Here is a 15,828-nt window from a genome sequence, read left to right on the forward strand (position 1 = left end):
AATCTATTGATAATACTTTCCATCCTGATGTCTAAACAATTGCTATTGAAAGACACATATTTAGGAAAGCTGAAGAGAGGGATAACAATAGCAATAATAATAATAATAATAATAATAATAAGAGGTTCACACATGTTGGTTTAAGGCATGAATAACAAGGGGGAGAGCTCAACGTTGTGGCCAAAAATATTGCCAAATCGTACAAGACAGCTGGCTACTGGTGATAGTATTAATTTTTCACAATTCTATCCCCAAGTGTAACTAAGTACCTATAATTACATCATCCACCCTTTCCACCTGTTATTTAATGTCATTTAGCGGACTTGGCTTACAAAAGGGGTGTGCATATAATGAATATTAAATCTGAAATCCCTGAAATAATAGTCAAACAGCTATGTAGATTCAGACAGCAAACACTTCAACTATTTGGCAGCTGCTTTAATCCCATAAGATTGTGAGGGCCTTCTTGTGCAAACAGTAATTTTTTAGAGTACGATTATTACAGTATAGCACTGACATATATAATATTCTATGCTACAGTAAAAAGTTCCTTCCTTTTGATAATTTTACTGCAATGACTGTAAGGAGGCTGATAAGTAAAATATATATTAAAACCAACTTATTAACATTTCGTAAACTGAGAATGCAAAAATATATATTTTTTATTTTTGTCACTTGAATTTAAATTTTTTACTTTTTGCAATAAACATATTTCTTTCTACTAAGGTGGCAGATCAGGTGCAACATTAAAACCATCTTCCTAATGTACTGTAGGTTCTCCTCGTGCCACTAAAATAGCTCTATCCTTTTGCAGCATGTACTCCACAAGACCGCTGAAGGTGTCCTGTGGTATCACCAAGACCTTAGAAGCAGATCCTTTATGTACTGTAAAGTAAGTGATGAGGTCATGGTTTTTACCTGTTTTTCCAAGAAGTCCCACAGATTCTCGATCAGACTGAGATCTGGGGAATTTGGAGGCCAATTCAACACCTTGAACTCTTTGTCATGTTCCTCAAACCTTTCCCAGACAATTGTTGCAATGTTGCAGAGCACATGTTCCTGTTGAAAGAGGTTCCTGGCATTAGGAACACCATTGCCAGGATGGGGATACGTAGTCTGCAACAATCTTGTGGTAGGTGGCTTGTCAAAGTAATATCCATATGAATGCCAAGACCCAAGGTTTCCCAGCACAGCATCACATTGCCTCCGCTGGCTTGCCTTCTTCCTATAGAGCATCCTGCTGCTATCTCCTCTCCTGGTAAATGACACACGCACACACCCAGCCATTCAAATAATGTAAAAGAAAACATGATTCATCAGACCAGGTCACCTTCTTTCAGGGCTCTATGGTTCAGTTCTGACACAACCATGGTAGGCGCTCTGACCATTCTGCAGATTTGTAGCTCCATACACAAAAAACTGTGATGTACTATGTGTTGTGACACTGTTCTCTAATATCTGTTATTAGGTTTTTCAGTAATTTTTGCAACAATAGCTCTTCTGTGAGATCAGACCAGATGGGATAGCCACACAGATCATTGAGACTTGGGCACCCATGATCCTGTTGCTGGTTCGCTGGTTGTTCTTCCTTGGATGACATTAAGTAGGTACTAACCACTGACTACTGGGAACACCATCATTTACCCAGTCATCTAGTCATCACAATTTGGACTTTGTCAAAGTTGCTCAGATCCTTATGCTTGCCCATTTTTCCTGTTTCCAACACATCACCTTCAAGAACTGGCTCTTCACTAGCTACCTAATATATCCAAAACTGTGACAGGTGCCATTGTATCAAGATAATCAATGTTATTCACTTTGCCTATCAGTAATTTTAATGTTGTGGCTGATTGATGTATGTACAGTATTACAGTATAATAATTTTCAGCATTCTAATAATGATCTTCTTACATTATATAAATTATTATTGTTTTAATCAAATGAAATCCATTAACTGAAATCACAAGATACCTAAATTTATTGGACAAATAATTAATTAAAACTTCATTGCTAATTTATCCAAAGTAATTTGCTACTACAAAAGAATTACACAGTCACTTAAAGCATTTTACTATTTTAAATAACTCTGTATATCAAAGATTATCATTTCTGTGTCTGTAGCCCAGTAACAGTGTAAAGATTACATATGAGTATGTGGATGGCAGTTCAGAAAATATACTAAGAAAAATATTTAAAAAATTGTGGATTTACTTCTTTTTTGGAAGTATATTTTTATCAAGGAAGCCAAAACACTACAAAAACAATTAGCAAAACAAACATGAAGTGTAATACAGTAATACCTTGCTGCTTTACGCTTTTCCTTCTGTGTAAGAAAAAAATTAATTCTGATAAACTGACACGGGTCCAATTTGTTATTATTGCCATAGAGGGGATGATAATTCATTTTTATTCACACCTGTGCCTGCTTATTATATTTTGCTGTTTACAAAAGAGTGAAATATTAGCAGGAAAAATGTTTCCCTGAGGACAACATGGCATCCGAGAAATGCATGTCTTGACTACATTTCATAATGAAGCTTAATTTTGAATTACTGAAACAGGAAAACAAAAAGATTACTAAAATGCAGTCAGTAAACAGCAGAAATAAGCATCTTTTAATGAACTAGTTACAATGTAAAGGTAATAATAACATGTATTTAGTCAAACTGAGTCAAATGTAATACAGTATTTTCACATATAAACATATAAGCCCCCTCACAAACTGAAGCTAAAGTACATGAAAGTACACATACAGTAAATTTTGTTGAGTAGGGACTCCTAGACTTTCAGGCAAAGCTGAATACAGGAATAGGAAAGCAGAAAGTCCAATTTTGAAGCAAGGAGAAAGAAGGTACTGATTTGGGGTGTAGAGTAATTCACAACTAAGCATAAAGGCTGTCAGTTGATTTTCTCTTTCAATCTTTTGTGCATCCAGACTTGCCCAACTTCAGCATCCACATGGGAGATACATTTTGTGAAGTCACTAACACCAATTTGTTGGTGCTTTGTTAGTCATACGATAAAATAATCCCTTATTATAGCAGTAAGTGACAAACGGTTGTAGCATATGCAGTCCCTAAAGTGTAGCCTTTTTAATATTTATTTCCTCAAACAACATACAAATCATCCACAAGTGACTCTTCCTGTTTATTTCAATAATTATTAATACACTTTTATTGTCAGAATATTGGTGTTTAATAGGTGAAGGTGAAAACAAGTGAAAACATCTTTTGATGTTCTTAAGTTGGAAAGGCTGGCACACCGGCCAAGATGTTTATTAGTGGCAGACTGCCTTCTACGGATATATGTTCTACCCCAGAATACTGGGTGTCAGTATATGTCTGCCTGTGTCCCTGTTTGGACACCCACAGATCACTTTAGAGGTATACTTGAACCATAAGTGCTTCTGACTTGTCCGACATTAAAAGGAGTCTTCATGGCTCAGCCAACAGAGTCAGAAGAAAGTAGCTACGCAAAGCAGCCCTTGAGAGACGTGTAAGAGTAAAAGGATAAAGAAAGAGTACTGTGTTTATGAAGAAAGGTATGTGTGGTGTGGTCCCCGGCCGGGCTCGCCCAGGAGGACCAGAGGAGGGCTTGTGCCTCCTCCAGACTGCAAGGGGACGATCGCCCTGGTTGTATTGGGGGCCTCGGGTACAGGGCTTGGAAGCCCAACCCTGTAGGGGCTCGTGGCCACTGCCAGGAGGCGCCCAGGTGCCTGAAGAACCCTGGAGCCCAGCACTTCCGTCACACCAGGAAGTGCTGGGGGGAAGAGAACAGGGGACACCGGACGGCTTCGGGTGCGCAGCCGGCACTTCCGCCACACTGGGGTGTGGCTACAACTGATTGCCGGGAAGCAGCTAGAGCCCATCCGGGTTCCCATATAAGGGGCCGCCTCCCTTCAGTCGATAGTGGATGTCGGGTGGAAGAGGACAGAGCTGGCGAGGACGGAGGCGGTCAAGAGAGAGGCACGGTGACTGAGAGTGTGGCCTGGACTTTGGGGAATCGGTGCAAGAGGCACTGGGGTTTGCAAGTGCACTGAACTGTGTAAATATTGTAAATAAATAGTGTGTGGTGGAACTATGTTGTCCGTCTGCCTGTGTCCGGGTCCCATTCCACAGTGGTATATTGAAGAAAATAAAAAAAAAGTTTTTCTTGGACCAGAGACTTTGTGTTAAAGAACCACCCTATCGTCCAGCCTGTACAACCTACAGATAACTTAGGTCAGATTTGTTAATGTTTAGTATATACAATTCGCATAGTATATTAAATGTGAGTATAGGAATATTACAATTAACATAAAATTATACAAATATATATGATGAGTGTAATTTGTATATATTTGTAATGTATTTTTATTACTATTCCTTTTCTTGTTTTTTAACTCTTATGCCTCACACTGAGTCGACAGTACCTTAAATTTCGTTGTTCTTTTGTAAAAGAGACAATGGCAATAAAGATCTATCTATCTATCTAACACTGCCTTTTTGACACATTAATGTAAGGACAGGATTCCCAATCCTTGATGATCAGGAAGGATAGTTTCAAACATAAGGTAAGTGAAATTAGAGAAGTGGAAATGTAAACTATGCAAGAACATAAAAAAATCAACCAAACAGAAATTAAACTCTTAAAAAACTTTTTCTGATTGATCCTTACATTTTAGATACTGGAAATATGCATAAGCTTAAGTGGACACTGAAGAAAATATATGGATGACTTCAGCTAACTGGTGTTAGATGTTTGCTTCTATTTTTAATTTACTTTTGCCTTATTTGTACATTTTTCTGAACCTCTGTATTTTGCACAGGGCCAAAGGGAGTCAATGAATTTCCTGGAAAAATGGGAAAAACTGGTAGCAAGGAAGGAATCCATCCCCAGAATGGACACTATTATTTTTAAGCAAATACATAAAGTCATTCATACCTGTTTAATATGACAATCTGCAGAAAAAGTGAAAAGCTGGACAGACTTTATATTCGGCATATTGATGTGAAGTAATATTTTTAAAAATGCACAGCTTGTTCTTGATCTTTATGATGAATTAATAAAAACAGGTTTAATAATAAAAAGGTATTCATCCATTAATTTGATAAGTCTCTTTACACACTAGAGAGTTTCACTGAGCCAGCTCTTATGTCAATACCATCTGGTGCACTTTAGGAACAAGCCTTGGAATGGGTGAAACACTATTATGGGGTAAATTCACACATAGCCACTCATACAGGGCTAATTTATATTTGCCAATCAGGTTAGCAGAATATGTACTGTAATAGTAAACTGAAGAATCAAAGAGGAATCAATGGAAGGTGAACTGAATTTTAATGGGATTCCTATACCCATCATACTGCCCTAAATACAAACAGCACAAAAACAAGCCTTTAATATATGAGGCAGTTCAGATTTACATCAAATGAGCCAAGTGTGGTTTTCATTTCCTTTATGTTCATTCTTCTTCACTTCACAGTAAAGGTTAGGGAAGTTTACAGGTGATTAAGCGATGAAGACTGAATTTTGATCGTTTTTTTAATTTTGTAACTACCTGTGGAAAGTGTAGGAGATAAATAAAGTTATTTCAAAAAGTTCCAGCAAAATGTTATGCTTACTAAGAACTTGAAGTAATTTAATGTATACTGAATTCATTCTGAGTTCAATAAAAATAATAATAACAGAGCTGCTAGCTGTCATTACAGCTAGTTTTTTTATATATATAAAATTATAAATCATGGTTTCAGCCTGCTATTTCAATTTTTTTTTAATGTGATGTGTTATATAGACAATTGGTATCTTTGTCAGAGATAATTTTTAAAAGGTGTAAAATGAAATCACATTACAGTTGTAACTTTTTTGCAGTTATGCCTGGTCAGAATCAGCCTTAAATTCTAAACATAGTTTAGAATTCCTCATGTGAAAAAAGTGAAAATGTGGCTATGCTTGTTTAAAGACAAATTTGGATTGTATACAGTTGATAAGGGCATGTTATGGTAAATACTTATATTAAACTATGAAACTGTAATTTGTCTGCATGAATACAACCACTAAAGTGATAATATATAGTGAGCATTTTTTTAAAGTTTTATATGGATTTATGATTTGAATAAATGTAAAAAAAAAAATTTTCATGTCTGCTTGTTATTTTTAAGAAAGTTCTGACATGAAAATGAATCTCCTACATACAAGACTTTATTTTATAAAACAACACTGCTTTTCTTTGAGAACAATTTCTAAAAAGAAACATGAACATATTTTTAGTTTCAAACCTTTAAAAAACGTTTTATATGTCATTTCACAATTGGCATAAAATGCTTTTAAGGAATCAGACTAGTTTATTTTTTGGGAAATGAATGGAGGCAGTAGCACTATCTCTGCACCACCTGCATAGAGAGGTGTTGTTGTTTCTTTACTATACGTGTATTATATATATACCAGTAATGGCACACTGCACGATAACGTGCCATGAATACACTTGACTTGAGCATTCATAGTTTTCATCCTCTTTCTCTGTATGTTTAGCATTTGTTTGCTCAGAGGTTAATGCACTTGCTGCTTCGTGAGCAGCTCTTCTTTTCTCCACCCTAGCGGCCCGCTTCTTCTCTTCTTTCATCGGCATCTTTTCACGTTAAAACTCAGAGTTTGTGTTGCAATTTCTTAGTAAGTTTTCTTTAATATTTCACTTAAGCTGGCACTTAAGTGTTTAATCTGCCTCAGGAATGATTTAAGATATGAAGAGGTAGGGGAAGTGACGGCGAAGGGGGTAACGATGAGAACGGTACCCGTACGCATGTGCTGCACAGCCGTCCTGCTGGCCGCTGCTGAGAGTTGATTCTACGATAAAATAAAATTAAAATAAAAAGAGGAATAACCTTGGAGGTCAATCTTCACCGTGAAAGTGGATAGTAGTTGTCACGTAGTATATGTGTACCAAATTTCAGGTCAATAGGTCAAACGGTGTGCAAGCTACTGGTAATTTAAAGTCCTGGACAGAGAAACGAACAGCCACAGTAGCGTATTATATAGAAAGATAATCACAGACTAACACCAAGGACACACAATGCCCAAAACACAAGTACAATCACAATTCTTAAACTATACTTTTTCTTTCTTCTGCCGCCTCTATTCCTCTACTCGCAAGCTTTATCTTCCTCCTCCCGACTCTAGCTCCCGAAAGGAGTTGAGGCAGCCCCTTTAATAATGCACCCGGATGTGCTCCAGATGCTCCCCGATGACCTTCCTGCAGCACTTCCCGGTGTGGCGGAAGTGCTGCATACCATGGCTTGCGAACTATCCAGGTGCCCCCTGCCGGTGGCCACGGGTCCCCACAAGGTTGAGCTTCCCAGCTCAGTTGTAATCCCGGAAGGCTGCCCACTTGCATCCCAGGGTAGGAATTGCCCCTCTCTCAGTCCCCTGCTTCTCCAGGCCTCCCGGTGGGGCAAGGTCCATCTATCACAATATATATATATACTGTATATATATATTTAATATATATACTTTGCCCTTTGAGATAAATTCAGTATAATCTACTCTAATAATTCAACTGATATATCAAACTAAAGAACATGGTTACTAACCAAGTCTATTTTTTGAGATGCTGATTTTGTCTGATACATGCTCCCCAAGTTAGGGATTTACTTTCACTCACAAATCTATAGCAATCTGCAGAGTGTAAAAGTGTTCTATCTGGCTGATCTTTGGTAGACATTTCCCTTTACTCAAGATTCTGAGGAGACTTAGGTATGTTTTAGAGGTAATCTCTTGTAAAATATGTGTATCATTTCCGTGAAAACTATGAAAAATGTGACGGATTAAACTTCACATGTGGTATGTTAGTTGATATTGCGCTAGTGTTGTAATCCATGTATGGGAAAAACAATATGACTCGTTTTCCCTTTTTAAATAACTACAGCTACTTCATCACTGAAAAAAAAATAGGTAATACAGTGCAATGCATTTCTTAATAACTTGTTGTAAAAAGTATCACTTTATTGGACAACACAAAAAAAAAACTTATTGCTTATAAACAAAAAGTTTAAGCCAAGAACTAGCATTGGTCATAGTAGTAGTCCATCATACCACCATTTGACAAATAACCACATTCACTAACTTACATTAGGATAAAATGTAAAGTGGCTAAGTGTGGATATGCACAAAACAAGTAAAGGGTATGACAATCAATAAATACCTGCTTTAGTATGCCAGCTGCCATCTCATGACCACAGTCAAATATGACATGAAATTCTTTTCCTCTCTTCATTTCTTTCAGCAAAGGTTTGGCATCCTTTGTGTCTGAAGGCAGTTGCCGGATTTTCAGTCGAATGTTGTAACGGGATGGAGCCTTGATGAGCTCTTGTAAACGAATTAGACCTTTTTTGGATAAAAAAGAGACCTAATTACAGAGGGATATTGCCAAGCTACAGGTTAGACATTAAGATTTAGTGTCAAACAGTTAAACTCTTGGTCTATTTTATACAAAGTCAATAACACAAATAGATAACATTCAAGTTCACGTTACAGAACAATGTACACATTATATGGTTCTCAATTTAAATGTTACAAATTGTATACCAGTAGCAGTAAAGAAATAATTGTTTAAAAGAGGGTAAACAAAATCAAAATGAAGATAATTACATCAAGTAATTGGGGAGTTTTTTTTTCTTCAACCTAAACTGAAATTTTAGAATGAAACATCTTGGCAGAAAGTTCTAAAGACTGGAAGCCATAATCTTCAATTAATATTTGGATAAATCTAAGCTTATCCAAGATAAAATCATATTCCTTCATGTTTAAGCTGTAAATAATGCTTACTGTTTGAATAATCAAGGAATTTAAAAAACTACTGTTGGCATTATACTGCTAAAATCTTTTTTTTCCTTCTACACCATCTGTAAAAACTTTAATTAATTTTTGAAAACTATTATTAAAGATTTGTCCATGTAAATGCTTCTTAGATTAGTCCTAGTAATGAAGACACAGTTTTTGTTTTACAAAAGCTGCCGAGGAAGTCATTTCATTTGAATCTATTGGACTCCTTGGGCTCCATGGTGAAATACAGAAATAGGATTAGTACTAGGAGTTGTACAAATGCTGTACAATTGTGTAATTAAATGAATATCATAATTTCCTGTAATTGCATGTATATTACATTCTGTTTCACTAATTGCTTTGTGTTTTGATTACATGGGGAATTGTTAAGCTTGGGAAATAAACCCTAAAAAAATGTTCACTTTTTTTTTTGGATTAATTAACGGAGATAAAATTACTGATTGACATGGTGATCTTCAGTAACAGTACTGCCCAACTAAATGTATCTTTTTCACATACAAAACACTATTACTGCACTATAACAATTATTTAATAGATTTATCACCTAAACTGTGATTTCCAGATATGGTAATTGCTAACATTCAAATAATATTTAATGTATTTTTAAATACTATATAAGCTACATGATGTGTGAGTAGCACCTGGAAAGAATCCCCGAAGTTGAAGAAATATTCCTAGAATAGCAAGAAATATTTCTGTAAAAAACATGCTCAACTGCAAATTGTTAATGATAAAATTTGTTTTAGGAGGCTCCTCTGCCTTCATGCCATTATATTTTATTATTCTTGCCATGTTGCCTGTGATGTGCTTGTGTACTTCTGTTATTGAAACAGTGGTTGGCACACACTTCATATCAGAACAACATTAAACAACACTTGAAAAAACAATTATTGAAAACATTTCAGACACTGAAACATTATATTCAAAAATGGTCAAGCTATACAGTGATATTTTATTTAATTTAATCCAACACTGGATCAACAATGAAAGTACATTCCAGAAATCTAAGCTGCTATAATACTGTGATATGATATTGTAATCAACATAGCATTGTTACGCTTTTTGTCATCATTTAGTCACATCTACCTGTGGTGGCCATGGCTGCTGATGTGGGGATTTATGAATTATGCCTCTGTCCACCTATTGTCCACAGGACTGTTTTTTCTAGATTATTAAATCACTTTACTATTTCTAGTTAACATACTTTTTCTTTTGTCTCTAAAGCTTTTGCTCTTTGCAATCTTGTTCAAAATCACAATTGTGGATACATCCTGGATTATGTCTACCCAGTGTAAGTAAAAATTTGCCTTCTTTCTGTTTGCCTAACTAGCATTTTGAATTTTGCTTTCCATTCATATTTTTTGAGTCCTTTGGCTCTAAACTAAACAAATCCATCTTTTAACAGTGGTAATTATGGAAGCATAATAGTAGAGGAAGTCCTCCTTGCTCATTTATTCCTGGACCAGATGAGGAAGGGTACATACACAAGAGGAGGCAAAGGAAGATGTTAGTTCTAGTGATACAACGTTTTCAACTTGAGCATTTGCTACTTCAGTAAATGGCATTTGTGTATATACTGTATAATATATAATTTTAGGACTTTGTTCCACATTGTTTAATGAACAAAAGCAACTTTCAAAATTCTACATTGCTGTAAGAAATGTCCCAACTGTCTTATTATGCTGTTCATATTGTTAATGATATATTTTAAATATTAATCCCTATGTAATTTGATAATTAAGGAATAAAATATTCTTACATTATGCTAAACACCATGGCGTTAAAGCCAGAATAAGAAAAGTACCTAGAAAAAGCCCAATGTGCCCTGACCTTGACATCAGTGACAACACCCTGGGGCTTCATTACAAGGAACCTCTGTTAAGACCAATTTGCCACAATGCAGCATTTCAATATAATTGTCCACAATGAATAAAAAAAAAGCCACAGGGTAGACGTACTTTCTAACACAGCAGTGAATAAACCATTCCAGGAAATGGGCACATAGTTGCTTCTGAACTGTAACGTGCTTAGATCATGCTGTGCAACATTTACACTATTTGGTTTCCAGAAAATGGTTTTATAGTTAGTGAAATAGAGAAGGGTAATGAAAAGAAGAAAATCACAAACAGTAATTTCCTCAGACTGCAATTTATTGTGTATTAATTGTATGTTGCTTCAAAGAGAGTAAATACAGTGTACAGAACACAGAACACAAAGCCAAGCGAAAATGTATAACTACCACTGTGACAATAATATTCACATTCAGACAATACTAAATTTCTACAGGATTTCCAAATAAACTGAGAGTAAGCCAAGCAGTCAATTATCATGATCACATTCATTTTTGCCATTCTGTAGCTGCCTTTTATTTAATTCTACTAAAAGAATGCAAGCCCTTAAGCATTGTTGCACAAGGAAACACAAATAATACATACGTGTGTGTGTTTAAAATAAAATGAACTAAAAAGGAAGATTATAATATGCTTTTGAATAAACACTTTTTGAAATAGGCATGAATAAATATCAACCCCCACATTATACCCATTAATGTCTTACAAGAATTGTTGCAGCACTGATCTTAGTTGGTATAATGCATTATCTTTCCAGTAAAGACCAGTTATGTCTTTTAAAAAAAGGAAAACACTATTGTACCTGTACTATTTAAGTAATAGTAACATAAAGACATACTGCTAGTAAGAAGCTATTGGTATATAGCAGTGTTAAGACCTGGCACTAACAAGTGCTATATATTACTAAAAATAATCCTTAGTAGCTAAATATCAAGATTAAACCATATTTTGCATGTGGACTGCAAAGTCAAAGTTGAAGTACACAGTTTGTGAAATAGCTCAATTAAGACACTGTCAGAAAACACTAATAACAATAATTTAATGCTCATATCTGTTGCCCTGTTCTCCTGAGGCCAGTACAGGCTGGTTAAATAGACTTTCAGTCAATCTGCTATTGTTTATAATCCTACTTTTAAAAGATGTTTAATAGATATAAATTGTTTTGATGAAATCTCCCTTAGGAATATTAGGAAGTAAAGTAATTGTGAATTACCAGCTGAAGTTGCACTAGGGGTTTTGCTAATAAACTGAAAGATATAAATAGACCAGCTGTTATAGAATCTTAACTTTATGGACTATTAACTGTATCTACTCCTCATACAGGATCTGTTATTTAAAAAAAAAGATGAAAAACAACAAGATATTGTAAATAGAAATATGCAAATAATAAACTGAACATTGACTACGTGATTCAAGAAATGGTTACATGAAAGAACAGCAAATAAAACATACAGCCGCTGAGATCCAGCATCATGAATATCTGAATCATTTACTGAAGTAAGCCTACAAAGGAGCCACACAGTGTATCATTTATACAAAAAATTAAAATAATTCTAAGACTGTGCTTGAAAGCACGTGGTGTGCCTTTTTGGATAGTATACAAAGGATGCTTTAATGGAAAGAGCAACGAAATAAGCCATTAATTCTAACATTAAATGGGCTTTTGCGCCTTCATCTTTATGTGTGGAATAAAGCAGGTTTTTTTTTTCCTCCTCAAAGGCACTTAAAGCTTAAAATTAGGATTTAAATCATAAGGCACTGGCAGGAAAGCGCAGAGCTTGTACAAAGCAAGAAATGTGTTAAGTACAAATTAATGCATTTACATTTCATATCAAATGAATTTGAACACCACTCCCATACCCGATTTGGAAAACTATGTGAACAGAGAGCTCCATATGAAATTGCCCCTTTAATATATCAAGGTTAACAGAGGCCCTACTTTAGACTACTCTTACAAGACAAATTCAATTTTTTTCTAATTTTAAGAAAAATTAGATATCTTTTTCCCATAGACATGGAGAGTGGATTAGGGTTCTTTAATTGGGTAAGATAAGATGAGGATTGGGCACTACAGTGTCAGATGTGATGAAAGATTTTTGTAACAGAGTGTTGTACCATCTGTCATTATTTCAAATAATGCTTTCACAGGATTTGTAGTAATTGTAAATCCATTGCTATCCAAGAAATGAGCAAAGGTGCTTTCCCAATATTATCTGAGTGTAAGGCATTTCGAGAATGCCTAGTAAGTTCAGACATGTGACAATATTGTTTACACTTTGGCTCTGGTCAATAAAATATTTTACATAATCTTAGTTGAGGCAGGTGTATGCAATTTACAGTCTTCAGTAACTTATCAAAGCTGAGTTCTATTATTTTAAGCAAAATTCTAATTAGATAGTTCTCAAAATTACATTTAATTCATCTAGAGGTCTACTGTTTGAGATTTGTTGGTAGGCTACAGAAATGATGCCAAAATCTTAATCATTACTAGAAAGAATTATTTTCAACCATAATAACAGAAGAATTAGTTTGGGCAGCTTTCCTTTCACAGTTTTGGACTTTCACATAATAAAATTAGTAGGTTACTGGAAGATTGTGACATAATTGTTCAAAGGGTTCACACCTATTGTTTACAGAGATACTGTATCTCTAAATCTTTTGATACCAGTAACTTCCTTGAATTCAATATCGTATAGGTCAAGGATGCGATTGTGACATTGTGATCTGTAGCGGACATTATGATCTGTACCGAGAGTAGAGAGCAGGTTGAGGAGACTCTGGAGAGGTGGAGATTTGCTCTAGAGAGGAGAGGAATGAAGGTCAGTAGGAACAAGACAGGCTACATTGTGTGAATGAAAGGAAGGTCAGTGGAATGGTGAGGATGTAGGGAGTAGAGTTGGCGAAGGTGGATGACTTTAAATACTTGGGATCAACAGTACAGAGTAATGAGGATTATGGAAGAGAGGTGAAAAAGACAGTGCAGGCAGTGTGGATTGGGTGGAGAAGAGTGTCAGGAGTAATTTGTGACAAACGGGTATCAGCAAGAGTGAAAGGAAGATCTGCAGGATGGTAGTGAGACCAGCTATGTTATATGGGTTGGAGATGGTGGCACTGACCAGAAAGCAGGAGACAGAGCTGGAGGTGGCAGAGTTAAAGATGCTAAGATTTCCACTGGGTGTGATGACAATGGATAGGATTAGAAATGCGTACATTAGAAGGTCGGCTCAGGTTGGACGATTTAGAGACAAAGTCAGATGGGTGAGGTTGTGTTGGTTTGGACATGTGCAGAGGAGAGATGCTGGGTATGTTGGGAGAAGGATGTTAAAGATAGGGCTGCCAGGCAAGAGGAAAAGAGGAAGGCTTAAGAGAGGGTTTATGGATGTGGTGAGAGAGGACATGCAGGTGATAGGTGTGACAGAGCAAGATGTAGAGTACAGAAAGATATGGAAAAAGATGATCCGCTGTGGCAACCCGTAATGGGAGCAGCCGAAAGAAGAAGAAGAAGACAGGTCAAGGATGCCATGTGCCTTTGCAAATATAATTTGAAGTACAATTGTAATCAAAGGGGATATCCTTTAATTGATGAATCTCTGTCAGCAAAAAGTACAAAGCAAGATCCTGAAATAGTATGAAACATCTTTTGCAGTGCAGATTGCAGATTAGCCCAACAATGTATTTAGGTTGTTCTGAATGGTTATAATTCTAATGGACTTATAATTCTTTCCTCACACATGTAGGTTTTGATGCAACTTCCACCTAAAGATGTAAAAGCTGGGTACATTGGTGTGTCTATTTCATCGCAGCTTGAATGCGTCTGTATGGTTAGACTGGAGTCCCACCTAGGGCTGACTTCAGTGTAGTGCTCAGTATTTCCAGAATAGGTGCTAGCTTCCTTTGACTTCAAATTAAAAAAGCGGCTTAAGCAACATCCATCCATCCATTATCCAATTCGCTATATCCTAACTACAGGGTCTCTGCTGGGGAGCCTGCTGGGGAGCCAACATGGGGCGCAAGGTAAGAAACAAACCCCGGGCGGGGTGCCAGCCCACCACAGAGCGCACAAACACACCAAGCACACAGTAGGGACAATTTAGGATCGCCAATGCACCTAACCTGCATGTCTTTGGACTGTGGGAGGAAACCGGAGTACCCAGAGAAAACCCACGCAGACACGGGGAGAACATGCAAACTCCATGCTGGGTGGACCTGGGAGTCGAGCAAAGCCACATTTTCTCACAATTTTTAGTGAGATCAAAGTGACATACTTATAATTCACTGATACATTAATTACACTGAAAGGAAAACCTACAGTTATTTTGTGGTCAAGGTAAAACTTAACATTGTCAGTATTATTCAGATATCTTCCTCTTGATTGTTTGCAAGGTTAGACTTGACTTTAGTTAAAATCTACTGGTACACCGCAGTCAGCCATGGTTTTTTCCAATTGACCATTTATGCATTGCACACGAATATTGAATAAGAAAATTTTATGGTACATATATTCGTTTTTGGAGGCAGGGAGACATTAATTTTATTTTATGAGGTCAGAATAAGTGAACTGTATGTGAAACATTTTTATATGAAGCCAAGGACACATATCTTATTATTTATTTTAATGATGGCTTTAATAGCAACTTGTGATAATGTGTTGTATGAAGGGTGTAATGTAAACTTAAAACGAATTGATGACTGATTTAGTTGCATTACATTATGAAAATTAGTGTGTTTCTTTTTATTAGTGCAAATTGGATTCTAAAACTGAATGCTGTTATTATTATTAATAGATTAAAGTACTGAAACTGTTGTGAGAATAGCCAAGAAAAAGGTCTGGTTGTGCAGATGACAGTGTCTGACTTCAAGGGCTCAACACAGGAGTAACATGCTACACCAGCAGATCTCTAGCAGTGAGTTCTTTTGCTTAATAAAAGTCAGCTCCAGTTCTGTAACCCTTAAACCATAAAGCTCCTTTTTGGTTCTTTTTTGCTTTTTTTTCTGAATTTTCTAAACATTTGAAAATGCTTTAAAAAACTGTTTAAAAGCTTTAATCTCTCTTTCCTTTTTTATTTTTGTTTCTATCATAGTCTTCTTTTAATTTCTCTTTTTATTTTTGTTTTGTGAGCAAGATCTGTTTCTAAGACACTACCATTATACCATCCTTATA

At 36.0% G+C, this 15,828-nt stretch overlaps 1 protein-coding gene across 3 annotated transcripts in view; it reads right to left on the reverse strand.

Annotated features, from left to right (window-relative positions):
* The window catches only part of grik2 (glutamate receptor, ionotropic, kainate 2), a 786,146-nt gene that overhangs the window by 511,520 nt on the left and 258,798 nt on the right, over positions 1-15,828 (reverse strand). For all 3 annotated transcript variants that reach the window (XM_039747858.1, XM_039747859.1, XM_039747861.1), the window contains one exon: positions 8,177-8,358. In XM_039747858.1, coding sequence (XP_039603792.1) covers positions 8,177-8,358 — 182 coding nt within the window. The remainder of the gene's footprint in view (positions 1-8,176; positions 8,359-15,828) is intronic.

The sequence above is a fragment of the Polypterus senegalus genome, chromosome 3, assembly GCF_016835505.1.
Source record: "Polypterus senegalus isolate Bchr_013 chromosome 3, ASM1683550v1, whole genome shotgun sequence".
NCBI lineage: Eukaryota > Metazoa > Chordata > Cladistia > Polypteriformes > Polypteridae > Polypterus > Polypterus senegalus.